Below are 24,439 nucleotides of genomic sequence, written 5' to 3' on the forward strand. Positions count from 1 at the left end.
AGGCGCCGGGCAGAGGGAGGAATGTGTCCGGGTCTCTGCTTCTCCTTAAAAGGAAACTTTACTACGACCAAATCAAAACTTCCTACAACAGAGGCTCCGCCCTCCTTACAACTCCTCAGGAACAGAAAGGCCAGGGGAAAAAATGAGGAGAAATTCAACCTAAAACCACAGACACCAGGGGAAGTGTCTGTCTGTGGCTCCAAATAAGGAAGGAGGTCAGTAAATAAAGGAGACTTGGCCCCAGCCCTCCTCCTCCTCCTCCTCGTGTAAAGGGAGGAAGCACAGTGGGTGTGGCGGTGGCATCCCGCTGCTGTCCTTGTTTAGCTGTGCAGCGTTCATCCAACACATCCTTCACTGCTTCATGCATCACCACAGCATTTCCTCCTCTTTAGCTCCACCGAGCAGAGGTCAGAGGTCAGAGGTCACCTGCTAAATACCCCAGAAAGAGACTTAAAGCATGCACAGAGAGAGAGAGACAACTGCAAACAGAGGATCAAATACACAGACTGTATATAAACAAGGGCTGGCTTTTATTCTGTAGCGCAGCCTTCTGGGACGTGTTGGTACGAGAGCCTCACAGCAGGAGCTCAGTGTGTGGGTCTGTCAGCTGCTGCTGAGCTGGACGAGCAGCTGACAGCTCCTCAGCATGACTGCAGAGACAATTTAAAGGCGGACAGTGACGTGAGGAGCTGATGACGTCTGAGTCAGAGCTGATATTGAACAGAAATCAGAGGGACGTTTACTTCTTATATTTCCACACGTTGATTATCATCTGCATGCACAGTTTCACACTCTCACACTGCAGCTTTAATGCTGGGAATGCTGGACTCAGGGTCCCACGTTGAAGACAAGTGGAGTGCGTGCTGCATTCAGGACGCGCTGTAGCGTAAACAGATGATGTCACCTCCTTGGCGTGCTGCTGAGGCGTGTACAGTCTGTGTATGAATGAACACGATACACAGCCATATGAGGAGCTGCGAGCGCCAGTGAAAGGGGGGGGGTTACATGGACAGTATGGCGGTGAGGAGAAAGTACCTGGAGATGAAGAGTGACGCGCATCAGAGAAAGGTTCAGCTCTTCAAAAAGGAGGCGCTCAGTATCCAGGGCCAACCGTGTCACTGTTTACAGTTTTAGAGTGACCTTTGGCCCCCAGCACTCGGCTCTGTTTTGAAGTCTGATGTACCTTTCCAGGTGTCGCCTCTGAGGCCCTCCCTGAGCCGTCGTGCATCAGTCACACCCTCAGAGTCGTTTGTGTTTGCGCTCAGCTCACCGAGAATGTAAATCTGTTGGCAGCAGCACAGCTGAGAATGGAAACAGGCCAGGGGAGGGGTCAAAGTTCATCTGAGAGTCAGCTGGAGTCCGAGCATGCCGAGAGATCCTGAATCCTTCAGACAGGAACCCCGAGGACCACGACCACAGTGCACAGAAACACACATCACTCTATAAAAGTAGAAACTAATAGAAATACACTTCAGACTGCTGTGTGTGTGTGTGTGTGTGTGTGTGTGTGTGTGTGTGTGTGTGTGTGTGTGTGTGTGTGTGTGTGTGTGTGTGTGTGTGTGTGTCAGCAGCTGAAAGGAGGTCATTCTCTCGGTCTCTTTAAAGACCAGCTGCTGACAGTAAACACAGCTGCACTTCAGCACCTGCTGAACCAGGACCAGGACCAGGACTGGGTCTCAACGGGGTCACATGTAGTTTGTTAACGTGGTGAAAACAGCAAAAAGAGTTTGAGCTGAAGTCTGTTGCAGCGCTAACAGAAACGCGTGCCCACCGTGTCGAGTTTCCTTGGAGACGGAGGGTGAGGACAAGCAGGGTGTCGGGGAGGGCTGAGGTGTGAGACACTGTCAGCAAACAGCGTCTGACCTTTACAGCACGACCCTGGTCCATCCACTCAGAGGCCCAGGAACACCCTGGAGACATGTGGCTGAATAGCTGGAACAGCTGGAACAAACACGCAGTCACCAGTCCGCCACATCAAACATCAAGTACCATCAATATGTCTGCGTCGCTCAGCTCAATATTAAAAGGAGAGAAGAAACACTGAGGACAAGGCGGGTTGCACAGCGGCTTGCAGGTGCCGAGGCCCACCTGAACGCAGGACTCGCAGTAACAGAGCTCACTGTGAGTACGGCGTGCTGCCAATCAACTCCGGCGCATCACAATCCAGGTGACCGCTGCGCTCGGCCATCGCTCAAACACAGGTCTTGCCTCTTCTCTGCAGGTGTGCATGGACCTGCGTGGTCTAGCATCCACCCTTCAGTCGGACAGGCCACGCCCCTAATAATGCAAACTGAAGTCATGAAAAAGAAAATGCTTCAGCCTTATCTGGCAGAAATTATTTATTATTTAACCCTTTAAGACCGACCATAGAACCAAGCCCGCCAGAGCTTATATTATATTTTTACATGCTGTGGAGCCATTTTTGGGAGCATTTCAAGTTGCTCTACATCAATACAACCATTACAGCCCAAATTTTAATAATATGCATGCATTAAGTGCATAGAAATTACATAAATTGCAAAAAAGTGCAATAAACTAAAAAAAAATTGAAAATCGTTTTTGTTTTTTAACATATATTTCTAATTAGAGAAATTTAAGAGGTTTATCCCTCAAAACTGTAAATACAAAAAAGTTGCACAAAATAGTTTCCCACCACAGGAAATTTATTTTGAGTGTCTTCATAGTTTTATTTTTGAAATTCTATTCTATTTGAAATCCAATTTCTATACACTGCAGGAAAAACGAAAATAAATATTATAGTGCAAATTTGCAAAAAAGCAGCATGTGCATCAAAATTAACTATTTCCAGCAGTGCAATATGAGTCCTCAGCATCCCAGAAACGACACAAAGTCATAAAGTCAAAGATAACTTTTAAAAACACCAGTATAGGCTCATGAGGCCCTGATGGTAAAAAACTACATTTCCGCGAAAATGATGTCACTTCCGGTTTCGGACAGGTCATGGCGGATATGCGATAGTTCATGTTGATGGACGTAGGAAGTGTTACGAACAGCTGATCAGATCGGCAAAGGGTTTCTGGAATATTATGTTTTAGTTCCTGCAAGTGCTTTTTATGCAGTTTTTGCAAAGCTTTATGTGGAAGGAAACCGTGACCGAGGACAAGCTGATGGCATCAGATGTAAGTACAACTCCTCCGGTTTCATATGCAAAAAAAATTATTGCGCTAGCTTACGTGGTTGCAGAGCTACCGGGATTTAAAAATAGTTACGCAAAACGGAGCATGCCCGCTCTGACCGGCTTTAAAGGGTTAATTATTATTTTAATTTTGGTTTATATCCCAGCTGTTAACGTGGAGGGGGCAGGGCTTATGAGGCATACCGCCAGCAGCCTGCAGGGGGCGATGCACGTTTCATTCATTCATCATTGTAACTGCCAGAGGAGTTGCTCTTCAACCCCAATCACAGTGAAAGTAGGACTTTCACTGAGTAATCTGATTACTCTGGCTGTGTAATCTGATTACTCTGGCTGTGTAATCTGATTACTCTGGCTGTGTAACCTGATTACACTGGCCGTGTGATCTCCAGGAGCCCTCGGCGCTCCTCTCTCTCTGAGGAATGCAGTGAATGATGGGAGAAAGTCCGGGGGCACCACCAGCCGTGTGATTGGCTGCTTCCCTCGAGGCCTGCCCTATAAGGACTGAAGCAGGGGAGAGTGGGGGAGGCGCGGGGGGAGAGAGGAGACGGGAGGGGGCTCAGAGCCTTGTTTGGGATGGAGGGATGGATGGAGGAGGTGGAGGCTTGATAAACTCAGTCGCAGCTCTGCAGACTCTCACTTCTGTCCTGCCCCCGCCCCCACATCCCAGCAGGCCCTGCACCACCACGGTAAGACCTCCACCACCTCTTCTTCCTCACCTGGCTGCCTGTGCGTAAGTGTGATGAAGCTGCCGTTCCTCCTCTCTGCTCCTCTGCTCTGACACTTTAAAAATGTTGCAGCTCCTTCTCTGTCTTTACTTCGCCTCGTCTACCTCTTTTATTTTCTCTACAGTTCCATGATTTCACCTCCTCCATCACCTCCCAGTTTCTTCTCACAGCTCACCTCCTCCAGCACCTCCTCGCTCTCCTCCTTTCTGCTCTTTCTCATGTAAAACTGTGTAAAAGCTATGGAACCTTTTTCACCTCCTCTCCGTTCATTAAGCCTCTCCTCCACCTCCTCTGTGTCCTTCTCTGCTGTGCTCCTCGTGGTTGTAGTGAACAGTGAGAAAGTGGCACCTTTCACCTCCTCTCTCCTCCTCCTGTTGCTCCTCGCGTGTTTTTCCATGTTTCAGGTCGTTGAAACTTTGGTGTTTCTCGTGTGTTTAAAATTGGACTTTTTCTGACTGAAGTTTGGTTCAAACTGAAACTTTAATTGAACATTGATCAGATTAAATCCTCATTGAGCTCTGCAAAGCTCTCCGATCAGCTTTAAATGAATAAGAGAAACCTGTGGACCATTCCAGCCAGCAGGGGGCAGTGACTCCCCCCACAGAGTGAAATTGGTGAAAACTAAAAATACATGAAACATTTCTCATGCTTCTGAAGCATCTGATGTCCCAGAGAAATTTGAAGAACATAAAGAAAAAAAATCAAATGTAGGCTGAAAAATATATATTTAAAAACTGAAATATTGATTAAATACAAAAAGAAAATCAAATATTAACTTGTACTTGAACACAGGTATGGGGAGTGTGTCTGTGTTTTCCATATCATTTCTGAATTTAGTTTTTTGGCACAAACAGGCCTCCGTAGCCTCGTGTGAGGACGAGTGATGTCTTTACTTTTGCCTCTCAGCCGTGTGTGTTTAAAGTTTGAACACACACGGCCTCGTGTGTTTACAGCACACCTGCGGCAGCACAGAGACGTGAAAACAGTTTTTATGATTTTAGCTAAAGATCAAAGCAGATTTTTTTTCCTTAAAACTTTTTCTACAAATTGAAGAAAGGGAAAGACGTGAAACACACACATGTAGTTGTAGCTGTAAAACCTGTCAGGGCGGTGCAGCAGCGCCCCCTGCTGCTCACAGCCAGTTTGAAATCTGCAGAAAAAATGTTTCATGGTTTAAAAGGTAAATTTGAAAGGTTTGTGTTTCATGCAGCTGTGCTCGCCTCTGCATTAAACATCTGGATGACAGTTAGATGAAATCAGCTGATGCTGCAGGTTTAGTTTGGAGTTTATGCCACAGATGTCGAGCGAAGCTGGCAGGCAGGACTGAGGGCAAACTGAGCCCATGAGCTCTGCTGGAGGGAAAATCAGAAATATTCGATTCCCAGATTCATGACTAAATATGGACAGATGTGAGGTGAGGAGGCGAGGAGACGATGAGGGACACATGGGGAGGGGAGGGAGGCAGAGAGAGCACAGGGAGGGAGAGAGGGCGAGCGAGCATACCAAACACAGGCAGGACTCTGCTTCATGTCCTAATTAGGAAGTTTTCCCAGAGTGCCTCATGTTTGGGGGGGTGCTGCAGCTGGATGATGTGAGGTCCTCGGGCAGGTTTCCCTCTGTGCGGACGATCCATTTTAACCTCATTGCTTCAACAGGAGCGTCTTCTTACCTGCTGAAGGTCATGTCAGCTCACTGCGCCATCTTGTGGTGGAGTGCGGTACTGCAGGGACCTTCAGCCCGGCTCGGTGTGACCTTCAATGCGATGTGTCGAAGTTGCCTTTCCCTGCTCACTTCCTGCTGAAGCTTTAAACTGTCTCCAAAAGCACAAATGAACAAAAATGTCGAGTGGTTGGATCTCCGTCAGAGCCGTGAGCCCTCACAGGCCGCCGCGGCGCTGAGGGCTCAAACAGAATAATGTTGGGATGTGACACATGTGGATGGTTTGAGTGGCGAGCGCTCACACACGCCTGCCGATGATAAGTAATTGAACCTGCGTCTTCTTCTGCCTGCAGTGTGACTCGGTGTCGTAGTGTCGTTGCTCGTCTACAGCGCCCCCTGCAGTCATGTGTGATGACGAGGAGAGCACCGCTCTGGTCTGCGATAACGGATCCGGTCTCTGCAAAGCCGGATTTGCCGGAGACGACGCTCCCAGAGCCGTCTTTCCCTCCATCGTGGGCCGGCCTCGGCACCAGGTACAAACACACACACACACAGGGACATATGCATACAAATGCACAGAAACAAACACACACACACACAGAAACAGACACACACACATGCATATACAGATAGACAGACACACACATACACACGCACAGAAACAAACACACACACATGCATATACAGATACACAGGGACACACACATACACACGCACATCCAGTTACAAATGTCGGGATTATGACAGTAATATATTATTGAAGAATCAGGGGACAGCGAGGTTAGTGGGCACAGGTGAGTACCAGACAGTAAACTGAGCGTGCTCTGTGTGGTGCAGGGAGTGATGGTGGGCATGGGGCAGAAGGACAGCTATGTGGGTGACGAGGCTCAGAGTAAGAGAGGAATCCTGACCCTGAAGTACCCCATCGAACACGGCATCATCACTAACTGGGACGACATGGAGAAGGTGTGTCTCACACACGCACACACACACACACACATGGATGCGCGCAAACACACACACACACACACACCTGTGTGACTGCTGCTCTGCTCTCTGATTGGTCAGATCTGGCACCACTCGTTCTACAACGAGCTGCGAGTGGCTCCAGAGGAACATCCCACCCTGCTGACTGAGGCGCCACTCAACCCCAAAGCTAACAGGGAGAAGATGACTCAGGTACTACATGTACCACAGTAATGCAGTACTATAGTATAGTGCTCTACATGTACTGATAGTATATATATATATATATATATATATATATATAATGTATTGCAGTATGAAAGTACACTACAGTACAACAAACAACAAGATGAAGCAGGTATCCCACAGACTGTAGATAAAAAATCATGACATCACCCATTAATTTTTTCAAAGTCAGATTTTAAATCTTAAGTTTATGGGTACTGCCGTAGTGGGTTTTTGCTTCAGGAAGTGAACATATTTGGTCAGCGGGTGGAATGCTGAAAGTTATAAGCTAATGCTAGTTTTCTTGGCTATCAGTCTGTATCCACACACTGTACAGGTTTATCACGCAGACGCAGATACCTGCTAATCAGTAACATACACTCAGCAAACTGGATCTAAGCCTCCTGGGATTATCTGTTAGCACAGTGACCTTACAGCAGCCATGTTACTGGTCACATTACATCATTTAAAATGCTCCAAAAAGCTCCACCAGCACAACACTGGGTCCAGAGGCCCAGTTCATGGACTCCAATTAGCTGAGGCAAAGCCTAGCAGGCAGCTAGCAGCTACAGCCACCTGTGTCACTATCCACCTGTCAGCCAAAGTAACCACGCCCCTAATAATGCAAACTTAATATGATTTAAAAACAGATGTTAAGAAGGGCAAATTATCTACAGAGACCAAACAGTTTGTGCATCAGGCTTTAAAAATGTTTATTTTTGGTGTAAAGTTTCAACGTGGAAGTCTGTGGGGGGCTGACGCACTGCTGCCTCTGCTGGATGCTAAAGGAACTGCAGGTTTTGGATTCTTCTGTCTGTTCCTGGAGGAACACAGATTGATGGTTAACACTAAATATTTCCACGATTTTTTTGTTTTCAGATCATGTTCGAGACCTTCAACGTTCCTGCCATGTATGTGGCCATCCAGGCCGTCCTATCACTGTACGCCTCAGGACGTACCACAGGTTGGACCACACCTCCTACTTTCTCCTTAATCACAATCTCATCTTAGTTTTGGTGCTTTACTCCTGGTCAAAAATGACTCCAAGGTTCCTCACAGTGTTACTGGAGGCCAACTTAATGCCATCCAGAGTAAGAATCTGGTTAGAGACCATATTTCTATGATTTTCAGGGCCAAGTACAATAACCTCAGTTTGATCTGAATCTGCATAGCAGCGAGAATGGCTGCACTGTTTCTAATTATATTTGTTGTCACGGTGACGGATTGAAAACTGTGGGTTTAAAGGTTAAAGTTAAAGGTTATTAATCAAAGTTGTCCTGTTTCTCTACCCTCAAGGTATCGTCCTGGACTCAGGTGATGGCGTCACCCACAATGTGCCGATCTATGAGGGCTACGCCCTACCTCATGCCATCATGAGGTTGGACCTGGCGGGCCGCGACCTCACCGACTACCTCATGAAGATCCTGACCGAGCGAGGCTACAGCTTTGTCACCACCGGTAGGTCACGCCCACTTCCAGGTAATGTCAGAGTCACCTGTGATGATGTTTCTGACCCAGTCTGTCTGTCTGTGTGCCTGCAGCGGAGAGAGAGATCGTGCGGGACATCAAGGAAAAGCTGTGCTACGTGGCTCTGGACTTTGAGAATGAGATGGGGACAGCCGCCACCTCGTCCTCGCTGGAGAAGAGCTACGAGCTTCCTGACGGGCAGGTCATCACCATTGGCAATGAGAGGTTCCGCTGCCCTGAGACACTATTCCAGCCCTCCTTCATCGGTCGGTGCCTCCTGCCTGTCTGTCCCTGTACCTGGTTAGAGTAGAACTCTGCTACTTAATAAAACACTTTTTTTGTTTTATTAATCTGTTGAGTTTGCACTCCTGAATACTTGATCTGATGTGTCCGAACATCTTCAGACCCAAAAAACAAAGACAATCAGCAGATTCTCCAATGCTGACGATCGAGAAAAGCTCAGATTCGACTGTTCGCTCCGTCTTTTGTAACACTGATGGCTGATTGAACCTCTCTAACCCCGCATCTGGTCCTCGGTCCTCCTGCAGGTATGGAGTCGGCCGGTATCCACGAGACCACCTACAACAGCATCATGAAGTGTGACATCGACATCCGTAAAGACCTGTACGCCAACAACGTGCTGTCTGGGGGAACCACCATGTACCCGGGAATCGCAGACCGCATGCAGAAGGAGATCACCGCTCTGGCCCCCAGCACCATGAAGATCAAGGTGAGGCTTGACGACCTCACTGAGGCTCACTCACATTCAGCAGAAAATTAGTTAACTTTTGACCCCTCTCTCAGATCATCGCTCCCCCGGAGAGGAAGTACTCGGTGTGGATCGGCGGTTCCATCCTGGCCTCGCTCTCCACCTTCCAGCAGATGTGGATCAGCAAGCAGGAGTATGACGAGGCCGGACCCTCCATTGTCCACCGCAAGTGCTTCTAAAGGCTGCGCCCGGGCCTTCAAGCCCCGCCCCCTTCGCCTTTAGCACAACGTTATTTTAGCCTGCACTGAGCACCCGCTAACAGACCCCAGATCAGACACAGAAATCAGGCCCGCAGGGACGACAGGAAGTCAGAGCGCTCAACAGCGTTAACTTCAGAGGACAGAAAGTGATGTCATGTTTGTTTTTGAAGAACTTCCAGAAAGTCAAACATCCTCCCTCTCTGCTCACCTTCAAACTGTGAATGTGCCGCTTGCCCTCTGCAACCCCACCACCCCACATTCCACCTGTGGCCCCGCCCCCTCTGAGCTCCATGTTGGTGCTGTTTCCTGTCAGAAAGTGCGTTTTTATTTTTGATGAATAAAGCTTGAATGTTGCCCGCTGGTGTCGTCTTCTATCGATCACATTCACGCGGCGCTCTGATGATGTCACACGGTGTATGATGATGTCACTGCTGTTGACCTGTGGGTAGGTGTGACCTCGTGGTGCTATCTGTATTAGTAACATTTGACAAGGTGGTGATGTGAACGTGGAAGTGGCGGTTGAATGAACCCAGGAAGACAATAAAGCGCTCTCATACCTGAACGGCGTCGCTCTTTTATTTCACCTGAGCTGAACTTTGTTGTCATAGCAACCAAAGCTGATTAAGAGTGAAGCAGATAAACAGTAAAACTGAAAATAAGTGAACTTTACTGAACTCAGCAGTGGGAACAAGTCCTGGGGGATGTACTGCCACCTGGTGGTCCGTGCTGGAACTGCAGCTGCTGACAGTAAAGACTTAAACATTTCAATACAGCTTTATTAAATAATAAAGATAAATCAAGTGGACCAGTGTGGCAAAGCCGTAATGATCCGTTTGGCAAAATAAAATCAGTTGGGCATTTTTATCGGCCTTCAGACAATAATTGTGATTTCTACAGTTCCGGACGCGACAGGCATGAACAAAAAAGCTTTATTAGTGTAAACATTAACGACCAGCAGACTGCATAACCCCTTCCTGCAGACCCACCCGAGACAGGTGTTCATCCTAGAGTCCAACCAGGGTGGGCGGAGCCTGAGACCCACTGAAGAGACGAGACCTCATTCAGCTCCGACATTATAATCTTCGGTAAGCAAGACTCTATTAGTCTCAAAAGAAACAATTTGGGCCCATTATCAGCTCGTGTACATCCCCGTGTAAAAAATCTTGGTTTCATTTTTGATTCCACTCTCAAGCTGGACAAGCAAATAAATCCAGTCGTTCGTGGCAGTTTTTTCCAACTCAGGAGCGTTTCTAAACTAAAAAATATCCTGTCATCTAAAGACCTGGAAACTGTTATCCATGCTTTCATATCGTCACGTCTTGACTATTGTAACTCTCTCTATTTAGGCATCTGTCACTCGAGCCTGTCACGCCTGCAACTTGTTCAAAATGCAGCCGCAAGGCTCCTGACGGGCACTAGAAAGAGAGAGAATGTTACCCCGGTACTCACATCTCTACATTGGCTACCACTTAAACATAGAATCGATTTTAAGGTTTTACTATTTCTTTTTAAAGCTCTCCATGGTTTGGCTCCAGGTTACATTTCAGATCTTAGCCTGCACCGACCCACTCGATCTCTGCGCTCCTCCAGTCAGATGGTTTTATCCGTTCCACGCTCCCAGCTCAAATCTAGAGGTGACAGGGCTTTCTCCATTGCCGCCCCGAGACTCTGGAATAGTCTTCCCCCTTCATAAAATCCTCTTCATCCTTGGAAGTCTTTAAATCGAATCTCAAGACCTACTTATTTTCCAAGGCTTTCGGATCTCTTTGATATCTTTTTTATTCTGTCTATTTGGTCTCTCTTTTTATTGGATGATGTTGCATGTGTATATACGTTATGTTCACATATGTGTGCTTGTGTGTGAATGTGTACAGTTTTGTATATGTATGTGCATATTTGCATGTACATTATATGCTATATACTCTTACGTGTCTTACAATTCCTTTTTAAAATGTTTTCTTTCTACTTTAATTCTTTTATTATATCATCCCTCAGTTCAGCACTTTGGCCGACACTTGATGTCTTTTAAATGTGCTGTATAAATAAAGATGACTTGACTCCTAACAAGACCAGGTTTCCTCCAGAAGGTTTGCCAGTTATCTATGAAGCCCACATCGTTTCTGGGACGCCACTCAGACAGCCAGCAGTTTAAGGAGAACATGCGGCTAAACATGTCACTGCTGGTCTGATTGGGGAGGGGACCAGAGAAAACTACAGAGTCCCACATTGTTTTAGCTCTGGCCCCTGGAAGACAGTTGACCATGGTTGCCGGTGTCTCTAGCTTCACATGTCGGGGCGGCTGTGGCTCAGATGGTAGAGCAGATCAGCTGATCGGAAGGTCGGTGGTTCGATCCTTGGCTTCCCCAGTCTGCATGCCAAGTAGCCTTGCCCTCCAGGTTCATCGGAGTGTGAATGCTTGCGAATACAGGTTAGGTTGCACTCGTGTATATGAGTGGGTGTGAATGAGGCATGTTGTATAGAGTACTTTGAGTACTCCGGGAGAGTAGAAAAGCGCTATATAAGAATCAGTCCATTAACCATGTCTGAGAACAGAATCACCAAATGATGATGATCCTAACACAGACGCTCTCGTACAAACTCATCTCCCTCTGCAGGACTTCCACAGGTCCTGCAGAGGGAGATGAGTTTGTACGAGAGCGTCTGTACTCGCTGCTGCAGCGCTAAGAACAGTGTTTTTAAACAAGTGCAACCGACGCTGCTCACAAACGGGCTCGTGTCTTTGAGTATTAGTGTCAGGTTGCTGCCATCACACCCCTCAGTCACACACCAAATGCTCGAATACTTCGTAGCAGGAGGGCTCCAACCATCGCCACCGTTTAGTTTCTGTCCCACAGAGCCGCAGTTAGAGTGCAGAAATCCTCCAAACAAAGTGAAGCGTCAGCCTGAAGATGGTACTGCGTCTTTCTTTTTCCTCTCAAAGCAAGTTTGTGTGAGAAGTTAAAGATCTGAGCAGTCTGGGTTTGAGTGGGTGGAGCGATCAGTTTCAGACACTTTTAATCAAAAAACAGACACATACAGGTGCTAGAGCAGCAGAGTGTTTTATTACCAAAAAGTTAAAAACAGCAGTCAGGTCACAGTTTGTCAAAACGTCATCAGCAAAAAACAGTCACACAACAGCTCAACAAGAAAACATCTGCTGGCGCACACACTGAGAAGTCCTCCAGCTGCGGGGCGCTTTGAACGCACCACGAGAGAAACATCAGAAAATAATTTCATCTGCAAGAAGTTTAAAAGGGCCCGCTGTGAGCGCCACGCCAGCCAGCGTTACACGACACACACCGGTGAGCCTGCAGCGCCCCCTGCTGTCTGCCACCCCTTACATGGCACCCCACTCGAGGTCAAAGGTCAGAGTAGCTTATGGCGTGAACGGTCTCGCCTAAAATGACAGAGTGTTAAGAGTCTCCTCACAGTTTCACATCTGCAGCAGCGAAGAGCTCAAAGAATGACTTTCACCTCTGACCAAACCTCACAAGACTGAACCGCCACAGCCAATCAGAGTGTCAGGGAAGCTGCCTAACAGGAAGTAAGGTCACAGCCAAGCTTGGTGGATATCAGGTGACTACCGGGGGCGCCTTAGCGCTGCGATCAGCGGCCCAGCAGGACGGGTGCGGCCTGACAGGCAGGACTCGGGGCAAACACTGCACAGGTGACAGCGCAGCTTCAGGTTTTATTCTGAAATCCACATCAGGATTTCCTGTCTTTAAGCTCAGAGGTGGACGCGCAAGGCATTCAGGGTCAGAGATGGCAGCAGGATTTCAGCACTGAAACTAAGCTGTGGCGGTTAAAGGTCATTTTTAGTCTGAGTGAAGCGTGGAGAGACTTCGTCCTTGAGAGCGCCAACGCTTCAACGTTCACGTTTTCCAGGCGAGGCACTCGCTCATGTCTGCTCCCAGTCCATCTTTCATTTAAAAACATCAAACTGCGTCTCAAACGGCTCGCTGGCAGTCGCCTCGACGGGAGCTTGGCCCACGCTGGAACTTGGCACAATCTGGGTCTCTGCAGACGCCATTTTCACAGCGCTGCTGTGACGGCAGCATCAGCTGAGGTTAGGTCTCAGTAAGCTTTTTATTAACTGCCCAATCAGAGCAGCTCACTGGCCTGAGATCACCCCCCCATCTGCAGTGGCTCAGCAGCAAAAAAACAAAACAAACAACAACAAAAACACCAAAAATTAAAAGTGTTAAAAGTTTCCTGTAAATTTGACATCACAACGTGTCAGCAAACACCGGCGGTGCGTTCACAGTTTCCTCTTCAGAATAAAAGCCTGCCAGTGCTTCCTGTCTAAACCCTTAAGTCCAGCAGGTTAAGCCGCAAGTCCCTGAACACGACGTGTCTGCACACCTGAGGGGACAAAAGAGGACGGGTTACAGGTGATTCAGAGTCGGGGCTGAACACAGGACGCAGTATCCTGACGATGAGGTCGACCTCGGCGAGGGTCTCACCGTGAAGAGCGGCGGCTCCTTGGAGTGAGGATGGAAACCTTTCAGCTTGCAGGCAGAAACTTCGGACATCCCCAGGTTGGTCAGCCTGAACACACCTGTGCTGGGGGGGAGACAGGCGGAGCGACATTAGCGGGCTGAAAGGCCTCGTGGGAAATCGGCATACATGCGTGCTCCAGTGACAGACTTACTCGTTGTGTTTTGGCGCGCAGACGATGGCGACGGCTTCCGGCAGCATCAGTTGATATGAGCAGTGAGTGTGGAGGTCGACGCTGGACAGGAAGGCCGTCTGAGTGGGATGAGTCTGAACACAGAGGTCACACACACTGAACTACAACCCTGACTGAAGTAGGGCTGCCACAAACGATTATTTTGATAGTCGACTAGTCACCGATTATTTATGCGATTAGTCGACTAATCAGATCATCATCCATTAGACGTAAAACGTACAGCATATTGCACCAGCAGCATCTGCTCTTATATAACTATCATTAGCTTACAGCTTTAAGTGTTTAAGGTCTGTGCTAACTAAAAATAAAGACAAGATGATAGTTTATTAAATTTTAATGAAATTTGCAGATTGTTTCGGTGAAGTTTAATAAACTCCTTGCTATCTAAAATATAACAGGACACCGGAGTAAATTCTGGAGCATCTCACACTTCTGATAATCAGCTGTCTGCTTGACGTTTATTCAGCTGTGTAAAAACTATAACTTTAATCTCAGCCAAACCGATTTACTCAGGAACAAATAAAATACTAAAAAAAAGCCAAACAATAACATTTTTAAGTTATCTAAGTGACTCATATATATTTAACCTGAGTAGCGAAAGACGGCGGTGGGTTTGAAAACAATTTGCCGGGAGTCCGGTGTTCTCACGGCGCTAGTGACCTAGCCCCCGGCTAGCTATCGAGCTAGTGGGTAACAGACGTCTCCGAAAACGTCGGAGCGCTTTTGAAAATATGTGGTGTCCTGATAAACTGAGCAGATATTTGAGGTTTACACAGCTACATTCTGAAAATATGTTAAACGTTTATTTTGTGACCCAGAAAGAATAATAAGAATAATATTAAAACTAACTAGCTGCCGCCATTGTTGGAAACTGAGCTGGGACGCGCTATGAATTCTGGGACACAGCTTCTTCTTCTTCGGGGTTTAACGGCAGCTGGCATCCTTGTACATGCAGTTCTGCCATCTTCTGTTTCAGTCCGTTATTACACTCTTAAATCCTGCTACTTATTCCTGCGTCTTTTGGGATCTTACAAAGCTTCAAACGACGCGTCGACTATTAAATCAGTCGTCGACGATTTTGATAGAAACGCTGGTTTTCTCAGGAACGTGTGCTCGCTTACAGCACTTGTGGGGACTTGATACCAAACCACTCACCAAAAGAGGCCCAGAGTGAGGCATTTGTGAGGACATTAACCAGACGGGTAACCTTACAGTTTATTTTAGTGTCGCACTGTTTCTGTTCTCACAAACTGCTGTTGCTACGAAGAAGGTTAACTGCATCTCTACAAGAGCCAATCATGGAGCTCCAGGACCTCCTCCAAGCCCCTCCCCCCAGCTTGCATGCTTACGTGGATCCAGCCCAGCGTCAGCAGGTGATGCTCATCCTGGAAGCTGAACAGCTCCTCCACGTTCTCCATGTCGCAGAAATCCGGGCCGGCGGTCTGTTTGGGGACTACGACGTGAGTCAGCGTGAACTCGTTGTGCGTCTGAGAATGAGAGAGAGGCGGGGCTTGGCTGGTGGTATATGACTGAAAATGGGTGAGGGCGGGACAGGACGTGCGTTTCGCTCACCAGCTGTCCGCAGAGGACGCCGCAGGTCTCGATTCCTCTGGCCGTGTTTGACCGGGCCAGCGAGAGGAAACTCTGAGTCAGCCCTTTGGGAATCAGGACTCGCCTCAGGCCCTCCACCCTCTCACCTGTACACAAACACACCTGGTTTAAGAGGGCGTAACGTCTGTGTGGAGGTCTGATTGAACCTTTTGCACCGCATACGACAGGTACGCAGTAAACGCAGGTAAACGGAGTGACTGTGTACTGACTCTGTACTCCAGCCAGCGTGGCGGCGGGTTGGCTCACAGGGGCAGGCAGTCTGTTTCTGTTAGGGTCTGCCCCCAGGGATCGTATGCTGTTTTTGATTGGCTGCTGGGACAGACGGGAGCCGTCTGTCACCTCAGGCACTTTGGTCTGAACCTGCAACACAAACATGAAAGACACAGTCAAACTACACAGTACTCACAGTACTCTGTAGTCTGAGCCAGTATTACAGTACACCAGTACTTCACAAGCTAATCTGTTAGTAGGCAGGCTAACGTTAGCTCAGAGTCAGGTTAGAGTTTAATCCTGAGTGTAAAGCTGGTCGACCTTAGCTTCCCTGCTAACACCAGCTAGCTGGTTAGCTTTAGCTAGTTCTAACGTCAAAATGAGACACGAGTGTTAGTTTGTGTTGAGCCGGTCATTTACTGGACTCTCTTTGTAAGCTAATGCTGGCTAACGTTAGCTAGTGTTGCTCCCTGTGGACGAGGCAGGTCCGTACATGAAGGTTGTCCTGCTGCCAAAGGCACTGCAGTATGAAACAAAACATCGACGCAGCTTCCGCATCGAGAAGATTAAGCCAGTGAGAAATTCCTTAAGCCTGTACTATGAAGAATACGCTACCTTTTGCTCCGCCTCCACTCCTCTCTTATTGGCCAGCTCCTGGCGTCTCAGCTGGTCCTCGAAGTAGCGAAACTGTTCCGATTCAATCTGCATGCGTCGCAGAGCGGCGACGCGCTGCCTCTCCTCCTCCAGCAGCAGGAACCTTCTCCTGTCCTCGTCCAATAGGGACAGCTGCTGCAGCTGCTGGCCACACCCGTGCACCACGACCGCCGCCTGGCTCTGAGGAAACAAAGATGAGCTCGTACAGGTGGCTGCGGCGAGTTCACCTAAAATAAACGACTACTAGTCTGAACATCACTGTAGGAGGTCACCTCTGACAGGCGTGTCACACCCTAACCTTCACCTGAAAGACAGGTGGGATGGACTCACCGCGCAGAGGCCGTTCCCTTGGATCGTTCCCATACCGAGCGCTCCTCTGATCAATTATCAATACTGTGAAAACTCACTCACCTGGGCTCTGAGGTATTCGCTGTGTTCCCTGCTGTATTTCTCCTCCAGGCGCTTCTTCAGCTCGTCTTTACGGGGAAACGCCACCTCCTGAAGTTTCTGCATAGACAGAACAGGTCACAGCAAAGACACCAGGACCAGAACCAGGTGTGGTTCTGCAGCAGGAACACCTGAGGAACCGCAGCTGGAGCACCAAAAACAGCATAAATGTACGAGTGTGACTTTACAGAGGTCACTCTGGGTCCACCTGGACTCAGGAGGATTCATGATGTAGGGCTGGCGTGATGAGGGGGAGGGGCCAGATGGAGGCAGTCCTTCACAGCCACAACAACAAGACAAAGATTTGAAGTCTGGTTTAAGGACTGGACACGTTTCCAGCGACGTCCAGCGACCACTTATAAAAACGTCTTCCACCAGCCGAGCCAACTTTACACCGATGAACGAGTTTAACTACGTCAGCCACCATTGTGTCGCCTACTTAGAAACATCACATTTAAGAATAAACCAAGGAAACGCTGACACACGCGCTCAAAACAAAAACAGGAAGGAACAAATACGACGAGACGGGCGGAAATGGTCGCCCTCGCCCGCCATCTCCCAGACCGATACCCAGAAATTCAACTTTTAAAGTTCAGTGAAATCCAGCTGTTATGTTTCTGCTCTTTAAGCTCCAGCTGTGGCAACTGCACGAGTTCCAGATGTTTCCTGATGTTTCTGCTGCACGATCAGTTTTCTAGAATCTTCCAGGGATGAAAACTTTCGTGTTTCTACCATGATAAAAACGGTCGTGACTTTTCTGACGCAGCCGTGAAAGCGTGAGCTCAGCATCAGGACAGATGTTTCTACACGACGGCGGCGAGCCTGCTCGCAGCGACTAACACGGCACTTTTAAGCCAGCTGATTAACGAACAAGTATCTGTCTCAGCTCCAACCCACCAGACACTCTCACCTGAACACTAACACCCCGCCCACCAGCTTCAGCCAACAGGATCTCAGTCGAAACATCCCCGAGCACAAATCGAGCAGGAGATCTGGAAACTTGTTCATGTGTTAAACATGTGGAGTGACATCTCCATCATCCTGCTAACAAACCACAGACTCGATGTATGAGCCAGATCTGTGTCAGCAGTGCACAGCGTTTAATCCTGGTTCAACTCTGAGCCTGACTTTTTAAAACTCCACCACATCCCAAGATTAAAAAAATAAACAGTGCATGGTTAGTCTGGCCTGAAGCCTCAGCTGAAGCCTCTTCATGGGCAGAATCGATGCACCAAAGGTTGTTAAGTACCAACAAGAAACAGGCCCACAGATCTGGAGATTTGCTAGCGTGGAAAACAACTCAGACAAGAGCGACAGACTGAAGGCTGCTCTGAGAAAGACGAGCATCATAGCGCTAACAGAAGCTAACTGCCACTGTGTTGTCCACAAACTGCTAACGACAAGCAGCCTGGAGAATATCTACCGACATCTGAGGACAAACCACCACATCTCAAATGATGAGTTACAACCATCGAGCCAGATTTTAAACCAGCATGGCAGCAGGAGCTAGCTGGATGTAGCTGGAGCTACCTGGAGCCATCAGAGGCCAAAGGAAGCTAACAGCTGCTAGCTGGAGCGACCTAAAACACTTACAGGAGGAGGTGAGGGGAAAGCTGCAGCACAGCGAGCAACAACCTGAGCAACAGGAAGCTGGGAGTGATAACACACAGGCTGATTGGGTGATTGTCTGCAGCTGGTGGGGAAACAAACAAAGACAGGAAGTAGAAGTGGCTCAAGAGCAGGCAGGTGAGCGTCTTCAAAATAAAACAGGAAGTTCATAACGATTGTTACCTTCATGATGAAGTGTTTCTCGGGGATGGCAGTGCACTGCTGGTAGTCTCTGTGAGCGGGCAGCTTCTCTACAAATAGACTGAAAGACAGCGGCCGTCACATCACATGCTGTGCGAAACACCAAGCAGCCCTGCCCCCAACGCCACTGAGCCTCACGTGATAAACTTGGTGTAGAGGACGTAGGCGTTCTCCAGGCTGCCCTCCTCCAGGTAAACCGCCGCCATGCGCTCCATCTCCACGCCCGAGCGGAAGTAGCGTCTGGGCGCGATGTCCTCGTTGATCTCCACGCAGCATCCCATCTTCCCCAGCGCTCGGACGCGTTCCGCCGCCGTCAGCGACACGTCTGTGTAGTCGGGCTCTGCTGCCAGCTTCTTCTGTGGAAGAAAGTGTTTGTCAGAGAAGAGCAAAGATGGCAGCAGCCTCTAAAAACATCAACATGAGCACCAATGATTTCAGTTTGGAACGGTCATCGATGCTCAGAACGACCCTTCAGAGACCCGGGTTTGAGGAGGCTTTCTCTACGGCTCGACCACTAAGTAAAATAAAATATCTCAGTGAAAGATTTTAAAAGTGTGTTCTGTTTAATAGCAGGTGACGAGCTTAAGGACACGAAACTCATTAAAGGAGCCGACATTAAAAACTCTGAATGGCGTCACAGCTGAGCTGATGTGTTTTTCAGGCAGGAAACTGAGATTTCCCGTCCCCGCTGGGAGCCTGAATGCAGCGTTTGTTGCTCAGCTCATTAAGATGACGGCGCCAGTCGGAGCGCCGAGAATAAGAAGACCTCTGTGCACCGAGCCGACACAGAAACAACCCCACTCTGTCTCACCTTTGATCTGATGTTTTATATAAAACTTTGTTCTTACTGATCAGGAAGCATTTTGTCTTTTACTTCTAATTTTATTCTAATCTGATTCTGATTTTATATGTAATTTTATTTTATTACAACTCTTTTTTTTCTTTCACTTTTTTAATCACACTCGTTTCATTTTATTTCATTTTTAGTTAAATAATTAAATGACAAAAATAAAGTAAGAGACGTGATTTTCAGCATCCAGGTAAAATGATGCAGTCGTTGTAGACCTCAGCGCGTGCTGGCAGTCGTGTCACTGTTGTGTTGTAAAGCTGTTATGATGCGTGTTTTTCTGTCCCCACATTGTGAGTAACAAGAACACGTGTGGGTCCCCACAGCATCAGTAAAACACACACACACACACACACTCAGTACTTACCAATGTGTTTAAGCTGAAGCCTTGTTCCATTGTGTGTGTGTGTGTGTGTGTGTGTGTGTGTGTGTGTGTGTGTGTGTGTGTGTGTGTGTGTGTGTGTCTCAGCGTGTGCGTGTCACTGGTCGGCCCACGGCCGGCTCGTCCATCTGCCACCTCCCATGATGCTTCACTGCGGGGGAGACAGAAAAACAAGATGAGCAGCTTTGAAACGCCACATATGGGGGGAATGTTCCTTTAAAGCTGTTTTATTTCCCATCAGCCCCTCATCACCATCATCATCATCATCATGCCTGCCTGTCCTTCAGCTTGGTCCACAGTTACCGTGGCAACCAGCGACTAACCATGAGGTGACTCAGCCGCTCTTAAACCGATGAAGACAAGGCGAGCTCCCACTCCTCACAAGCTTCTGTGTCCAAACAAACAGCACTGATCACGCCACTGTCACCGTGGCAACAGTTGCACCTGGCTGGAAGTGCTTCGAAAGAACAAACTCGCCCCAATTTTCATTTATAACCATTCACAGGTGAGACTCCAGCCCCACCAACTGTCCATCCTACCATTACGCTCAGCAGAAGCTCAAAGTCCTCCATATTGGTCTGACGGCAGTCCTGGATCAGTTCTGGAGGCTCACCTGCAGCAGGTGAACACCTGGAGGAGAGGAGGCCCTGATCCAGGGGATCCTCATGGGCAGGTATAGAGAGCCTGTCGCAGGTTTACGAGGGACTCACCTCCACCTGGGCCAGTTAAACTCGTCTCTGTGTCTGAGGATCAAACTGAACTGCTCCTGACTCCGCTCACATCAGCTGATACACATCAGACCTGTCGGGCGTCGTTTCCGTCAGCCAATCAGAACTCAGTGCTTGTAACGCAGGTGTGACGAGTTGAACCAGCTCGGCCTCATTCAGATCGTTCAGGTGCTGACGAGCCAGCGGCGACACATCGACACCTGCAGACGACCTGAGGTAACCTGACAGCAACGACGATGATGATGATGCCATGCAGGTGTTTAAAGGTGAACACCTGCATGGAGTCCCCTGAAACATGTGATTTAAGGTGGACATGTCTGTGAGCGCCTTAAATCTAGATGTAAACCTAAACACAGGTTTGCTTTCAGGCTGCTGTGATGTCACAGCTGGACACACCTCAATTAGCAGATCAATTAATTGATTTATTTTTCAAAATAAAAGCTTGTTTTAAAAAAGCTCAGTGACTGAAATTAAAAATTAAACTTTTATTTCTTTTGTTTTTGGGTTCATTGAGTCTCTATTTTCAAAATAAAAGTTGACAGTCTTTATCTGCTACGTCACAGACTTTCAAACTAAAGTTTGAAGGCTTCAACATGTCATTACAAGATTTATCGATAAACCAAAGGCTGATCAGCAGGTTCACTGATTAGTGATTGGTTTAAAAATGAGCTGCTGGGGAACCAATAGACAGCCCTGTTTTAACTTTAGCATGAAAACATCTGGAAACAGCTGCTTTCACCTGATGATGACGTCTACAGGTCCTGATCAGCTCGATAAAGAAAATGATTGATTTTACCGGCTCGGTGTCGGCGTTCAGCCCGCAGTCCGGCTTGCATCCCGCGATCAACACCATGGAGCCCGGCGGCGGAGGATGAACCGGATCCAGGCGGTGCGGACCGGTCCAGCTGCGGGACAGATGTGAGAAAACGGATGAAAGCTCCGGAGGATGCCGCCCGCTCCACACCAACTACCCGCGGAGATGGTTAGCCGCAAGATCGTCTCTGAGATCGAGATGACTCACTCGCACTTTACGGTGTCACCGCGGCGGGTGTGACCTCTGTGCACATGCGCAGAAAGCCCCCACAGAGAGCAGGAGAACAGCGGGAGTCTCACTCAGACAGAGACCCGGCAAACATAATCAAATGATGTCATCAATAATAATGACGCGAACAAGATTGGTGTGACAGACATCCATCACAGAACATCCGGGGCCTCAGCAACAGAAACCATCCGAAACACCTTCAGCACAGCAGGTGAGACTCTTTCAGAATAAAGGACACCGTTTCAAATGTTTCTGAGCAGAGCTGCTTTAAAGCTCGACATGTTGCCTTTATCACAGCGGGTCTTCACCGGAAGTGGAGCGGTGCAGAGCGAGGGTCCGAGAGCACCTGTGATCAGGTGTGTGCGGATGTTTATCGCCCTCTTCTGGACTCTGATAATCACTGCTGATGTTTTCAAGTTTGATTTCATATGAAAACATTCAAACCGCCTGGTGATGCTCTGAGTTTACCTGCCTGTCTGTTCTTCCGGCTCCTCCTCCTGCTCCTCCTCCTTTGTGCCTCGGGCTCTTTCTGATGTCTCAACATCAGCAGGTAAAGTACACAAAGTTCTCTTTGCAGCCTACAAAATAAAAGCACCGGGTCTGACAATGAAGCAAAAGTTCTTCTGTTGGGAAGAAAAGACCACATGAGATCACGTGCGCGCCCTCCGAGTGTCACGTGGAAACGGGAAGCCGTCCAGACTCAGCTACGTTTTCTGGTGTGTTTAGTAATAAACTGAATGAAGTGAAACAGCAAGAGACTCTTATTCTGAAAATGGATCCGGATGTGTTATTGCTGACGTGTCGGACCATGACGTGCTCAGGTGTGTTCGTGCCGTCATGGGGATGGTTTACTCGGAGGTAAGAGCGCGCTTGTTTCCCTCTTTTCTCTGCTAAACAAACACGTTTAATTCCTGGTTTTAACTCTTTACTCCGAAAGGCTCATGCGCGCTCTTCCGGTTCGGGCTGATTTCTCGTGCACACACACTTGAGTTTCAGGTAAAGCTTCACTTGAAACAAACAGACAGGTAGAAGTTTAATGACCTGGCGTCACTCCGACAACAAATATGAAGACAGACACGAAAATGACTGCAGTACTGCAAGGATATCACAGCAACACAGTACTGCAACACACTGCGAGAAAATGACTGCAAATATTCAGAAAACTACCAAAAACAGGAAAATGAGAAGAAATCAAGATAGCAAATGTTACACAATCGTTTTATTGAAATAATAATACAATAATAATAATGAGAAAACTGGTGGATCTAATTTTTTACATGTTGAGAATCAGCCAATCAGAAGAAAGCGGTCTTAAAAAGGGGAGGAGCCTTGAGTGAGTGAGATAGGAGCGGAAAACTGGACGGACCGGGCTGTTCCTGATCAGCTGATAAGGAGCTTAACTCATGTAATTCCTCCTCAAGCCGGCCTGCCAGGCAGCGTACGAGGGCGACGTCCGTAAGTTGTACTTCCTCCTGAAAAATGACCCCGCCCACCTGAATGTTCAGGAGGTGCACACCGGGGACACACCCCTCATTGCTGCCTGCCGCCACGGTCACCTGAATGCGGTCACATACCTGCTGGACAACAAGGCCAACAGCCAGCTGACCAATAAGGTGCCTTTCCCTGATGATGTCATCATGTTGGTTAGCGAGCTGTGTTACTGATCTGTGTGTGTGTGTGTCACACATCAGAAACAGAGGACGTGTCTCCACTACGCCTCCAAGAGGACGTTCTCACTGCTGGATTATCTGATGATCACCATCCTGATGCCCATCCTGCTGCTCGGATACTTCATCATGGTACGGCCAATCAGCAGTCTCTCTCAGTGTGACATCATACAGGTAAAGCACAGTCTGATCTGCTCACCGGTGTTTCTGTGTTGCAGCTGCAGAAACAGAGGAAGAACGTGGCTCTGATGGAGGCCGTGCTGAGCACTGACGTCAGCGTCGACGCTGTCGACTACGTGCGTGAACAGGAGCTTAACGCGGTTTAATTTGAAAATCTCAGGCCACTTCCTGACAGTAAAAAGGTGTTTTGTGTGCAGAAGGGGAACACGGCTCTTCATTACGTCTGTGAGAGAAAAAGTCATCGCCTGGTTCCTCTGCTGCTGCAACGAAACGCCAAACCCAACATCAAGAATAACGTGCGTACAGACGTCCAGCACGCCGTGACAAGACGCTTTCCGTGACCCGATAACACGTGTGTCTGCTTTTACAGAACGGAGAAACCCCGCTGGACATTGCCACCAGACTCAAGTTCCAAAAGATCATCAACATGCTGAGGAAGACGGAATGAAGTTTTCATTCATGCGGATCCTCGCCTTCTATGCTGACGACGCTAGCATCTCAGAGAGACCTCCTAGCATGCAGCGTTTTCTTTGCTAACCACTCACCTGTCGGGCTACAAGCTAGTTTCCACTTCCAGGTTTTGTACCGAGCTAGGCTAACAGTCATTTTTCTTGTTTTGTAAGACATAAAATTAACTGAATGTTGCAATTTATCAACTAAAAAGAAAAAACTTTAGAAATTCTCGCCCCATCTTTACGTTACATTTTGCTAATAGCTTTGCCTCATTTTTTAATCTTTGTGCTAAGCTAGGCAACAGTATTTGAGAGCTCGCCGTTTATCTGTAGTTCTTATACTGTCAGCAGAGGTGTGCTTTGGGACTGTTACACGAACAGGTATAATAATAATAAAAGTGTCAACATGAAATGAAGCGGGTGATGAAACATTTCAAAGTAACATTTTTATTTCTGAATAAACTTGTAAACTACATTGAAACTCTCCAGCTGTTTGTTTTACTTTACCTTTCAGATTTCCATGGTAAAGGTCACGACTACTAAAACTTTCAA

The 24,439-nt window shown here is 48.0% G+C and overlaps 3 protein-coding genes across 5 annotated transcripts; 2 read left to right on the forward strand and 1 right to left on the reverse strand.

Moving 5' to 3' along the window:
• The first annotated feature begins 3,762 nt into the window (after positions 1 to 3,762).
• Positions 3,763 to 9,730, forward strand: LOC113017380 (actin, alpha skeletal muscle B-like). Its single transcript, XM_026160530.1, has 9 exons — positions 3,763 to 3,843; positions 5,895 to 6,074; positions 6,379 to 6,507; positions 6,610 to 6,720; positions 7,612 to 7,696; positions 8,029 to 8,190; positions 8,274 to 8,465; positions 8,748 to 8,929; positions 9,004 to 9,730. The coding sequence occupies exons 2-9, from the start codon at positions 5,946 to 5,948 to the stop codon at positions 9,145 to 9,147; spliced, it is 1,134 nt and encodes a 377-aa protein (XP_026016315.1). The 5' UTR covers positions 3,763 to 3,843; positions 5,895 to 5,945; the 3' UTR covers positions 9,148 to 9,730.
• A 2,481-nt stretch (positions 9,731 to 12,211) lies between these two features.
• On the reverse strand, positions 12,212 to 19,969 carry LOC113017382 (AMSH-like protease). 3 transcript variants are annotated; one of them, XM_026160533.1, is made up of 11 exons: positions 19,804 to 19,969; positions 18,728 to 18,945; positions 18,572 to 18,650; positions 16,745 to 16,840; positions 16,295 to 16,513; positions 15,679 to 15,829; positions 15,431 to 15,555; positions 15,208 to 15,345; positions 13,820 to 13,932; positions 13,632 to 13,731; positions 12,212 to 13,530 (listed from the first exon to the last, which is right to left on the reverse strand). In XM_026160533.1, the coding sequence occupies exons 1-11, from the start codon at positions 19,831 to 19,833 to the stop codon at positions 13,471 to 13,473; spliced, it is 1,329 nt and encodes a 442-aa protein (XP_026016318.1). In that variant the 5' UTR covers positions 19,834 to 19,969; the 3' UTR covers positions 12,212 to 13,470. The 3 variants fall into 3 exon arrangements, with proteins under 3 accessions (XP_026016318.1, XP_026016316.1, XP_026016317.1); XM_026160531.1 differs by having other exon boundaries at positions 13,632 to 13,726; positions 19,804 to 19,872; XM_026160532.1 differs by lacking the exons at positions 18,572 to 18,650; positions 18,728 to 18,945; positions 19,804 to 19,969 and adding an exon at positions 18,374 to 18,564.
• Positions 19,970 to 22,368: 2,399 nt separating this feature from the next.
• On the forward strand, positions 22,369 to 24,362 carry LOC113017384 (ankyrin repeat domain-containing protein 22-like). The gene is made up of 6 exons (XM_026160536.1): positions 22,369 to 22,446; positions 23,010 to 23,201; positions 23,280 to 23,387; positions 23,474 to 23,551; positions 23,633 to 23,731; positions 23,806 to 24,362. The coding sequence occupies exons 1-6, from the start codon at positions 22,426 to 22,428 to the stop codon at positions 23,881 to 23,883; spliced, it is 576 nt and encodes a 191-aa protein (XP_026016321.1). The 5' UTR covers positions 22,369 to 22,425; the 3' UTR covers positions 23,884 to 24,362.
• The last annotated feature ends 77 nt before the right edge of the window (positions 24,363 to 24,439 follow it).

The sequence above is a fragment of the Astatotilapia calliptera genome, unplaced genomic scaffold (genome assembly GCF_900246225.1).
Source record: "Astatotilapia calliptera unplaced genomic scaffold, fAstCal1.2 U_scaffold_113, whole genome shotgun sequence".
Taxonomy (NCBI): Eukaryota; Metazoa; Chordata; class Actinopteri; order Cichliformes; family Cichlidae; genus Astatotilapia; species Astatotilapia calliptera.

Bases quoted from the DNA above. Each gene is read 5' to 3' on its own strand.
- LOC113017384 (XM_026160536.1), top strand. From the start codon at position 22,426: ATGGGGATGGTTTACTCGGAG. The intron at 23,552-23,632 runs GTGCGTGAACAG...TTTTGTGTGCAG, and splicing joins GCGTCGACGCTGTCGACTAC to AAGGGGAACACGGCTCTTCA. The intron at 23,732-23,805 runs GTGCGTACAGAC...CTGCTTTTACAG, and splicing joins AACCCAACATCAAGAATAAC to AACGGAGAAACCCCGCTGGA.
- LOC113017382 (XM_026160533.1), bottom strand. From the start codon at position 19,833: ATGGAACAAGGCTTCAGCTTAAACACATTG. The intron at 13,933-15,207 runs GTAAGCATGCAA...CTCTGTGTTCAG, and splicing joins TGACGCTGGGCTGGATCCAC to ACTCATCCCACTCAGACGGC. The intron at 13,732-13,819 runs GTAAGTCTGTCA...TCTCCCCCCCAG, and splicing joins TGCGCGCCAAAACACAACGA to CACAGGTGTGTTCAGGCTGA.
- LOC113017380 (XM_026160530.1), top strand. From the start codon at position 5,946: ATGTGTGATGACGAGGAGAGCACCGCTCTGGTCTGCGATAACGGATCC. The intron at 6,508-6,609 runs GTGTGTCTCACA...CTGATTGGTCAG, and splicing joins ACTGGGACGACATGGAGAAG to ATCTGGCACCACTCGTTCTA. The intron at 6,721-7,611 runs GTACTACATGTA...TTTTGTTTTCAG, and splicing joins ACAGGGAGAAGATGACTCAG to ATCATGTTCGAGACCTTCAA.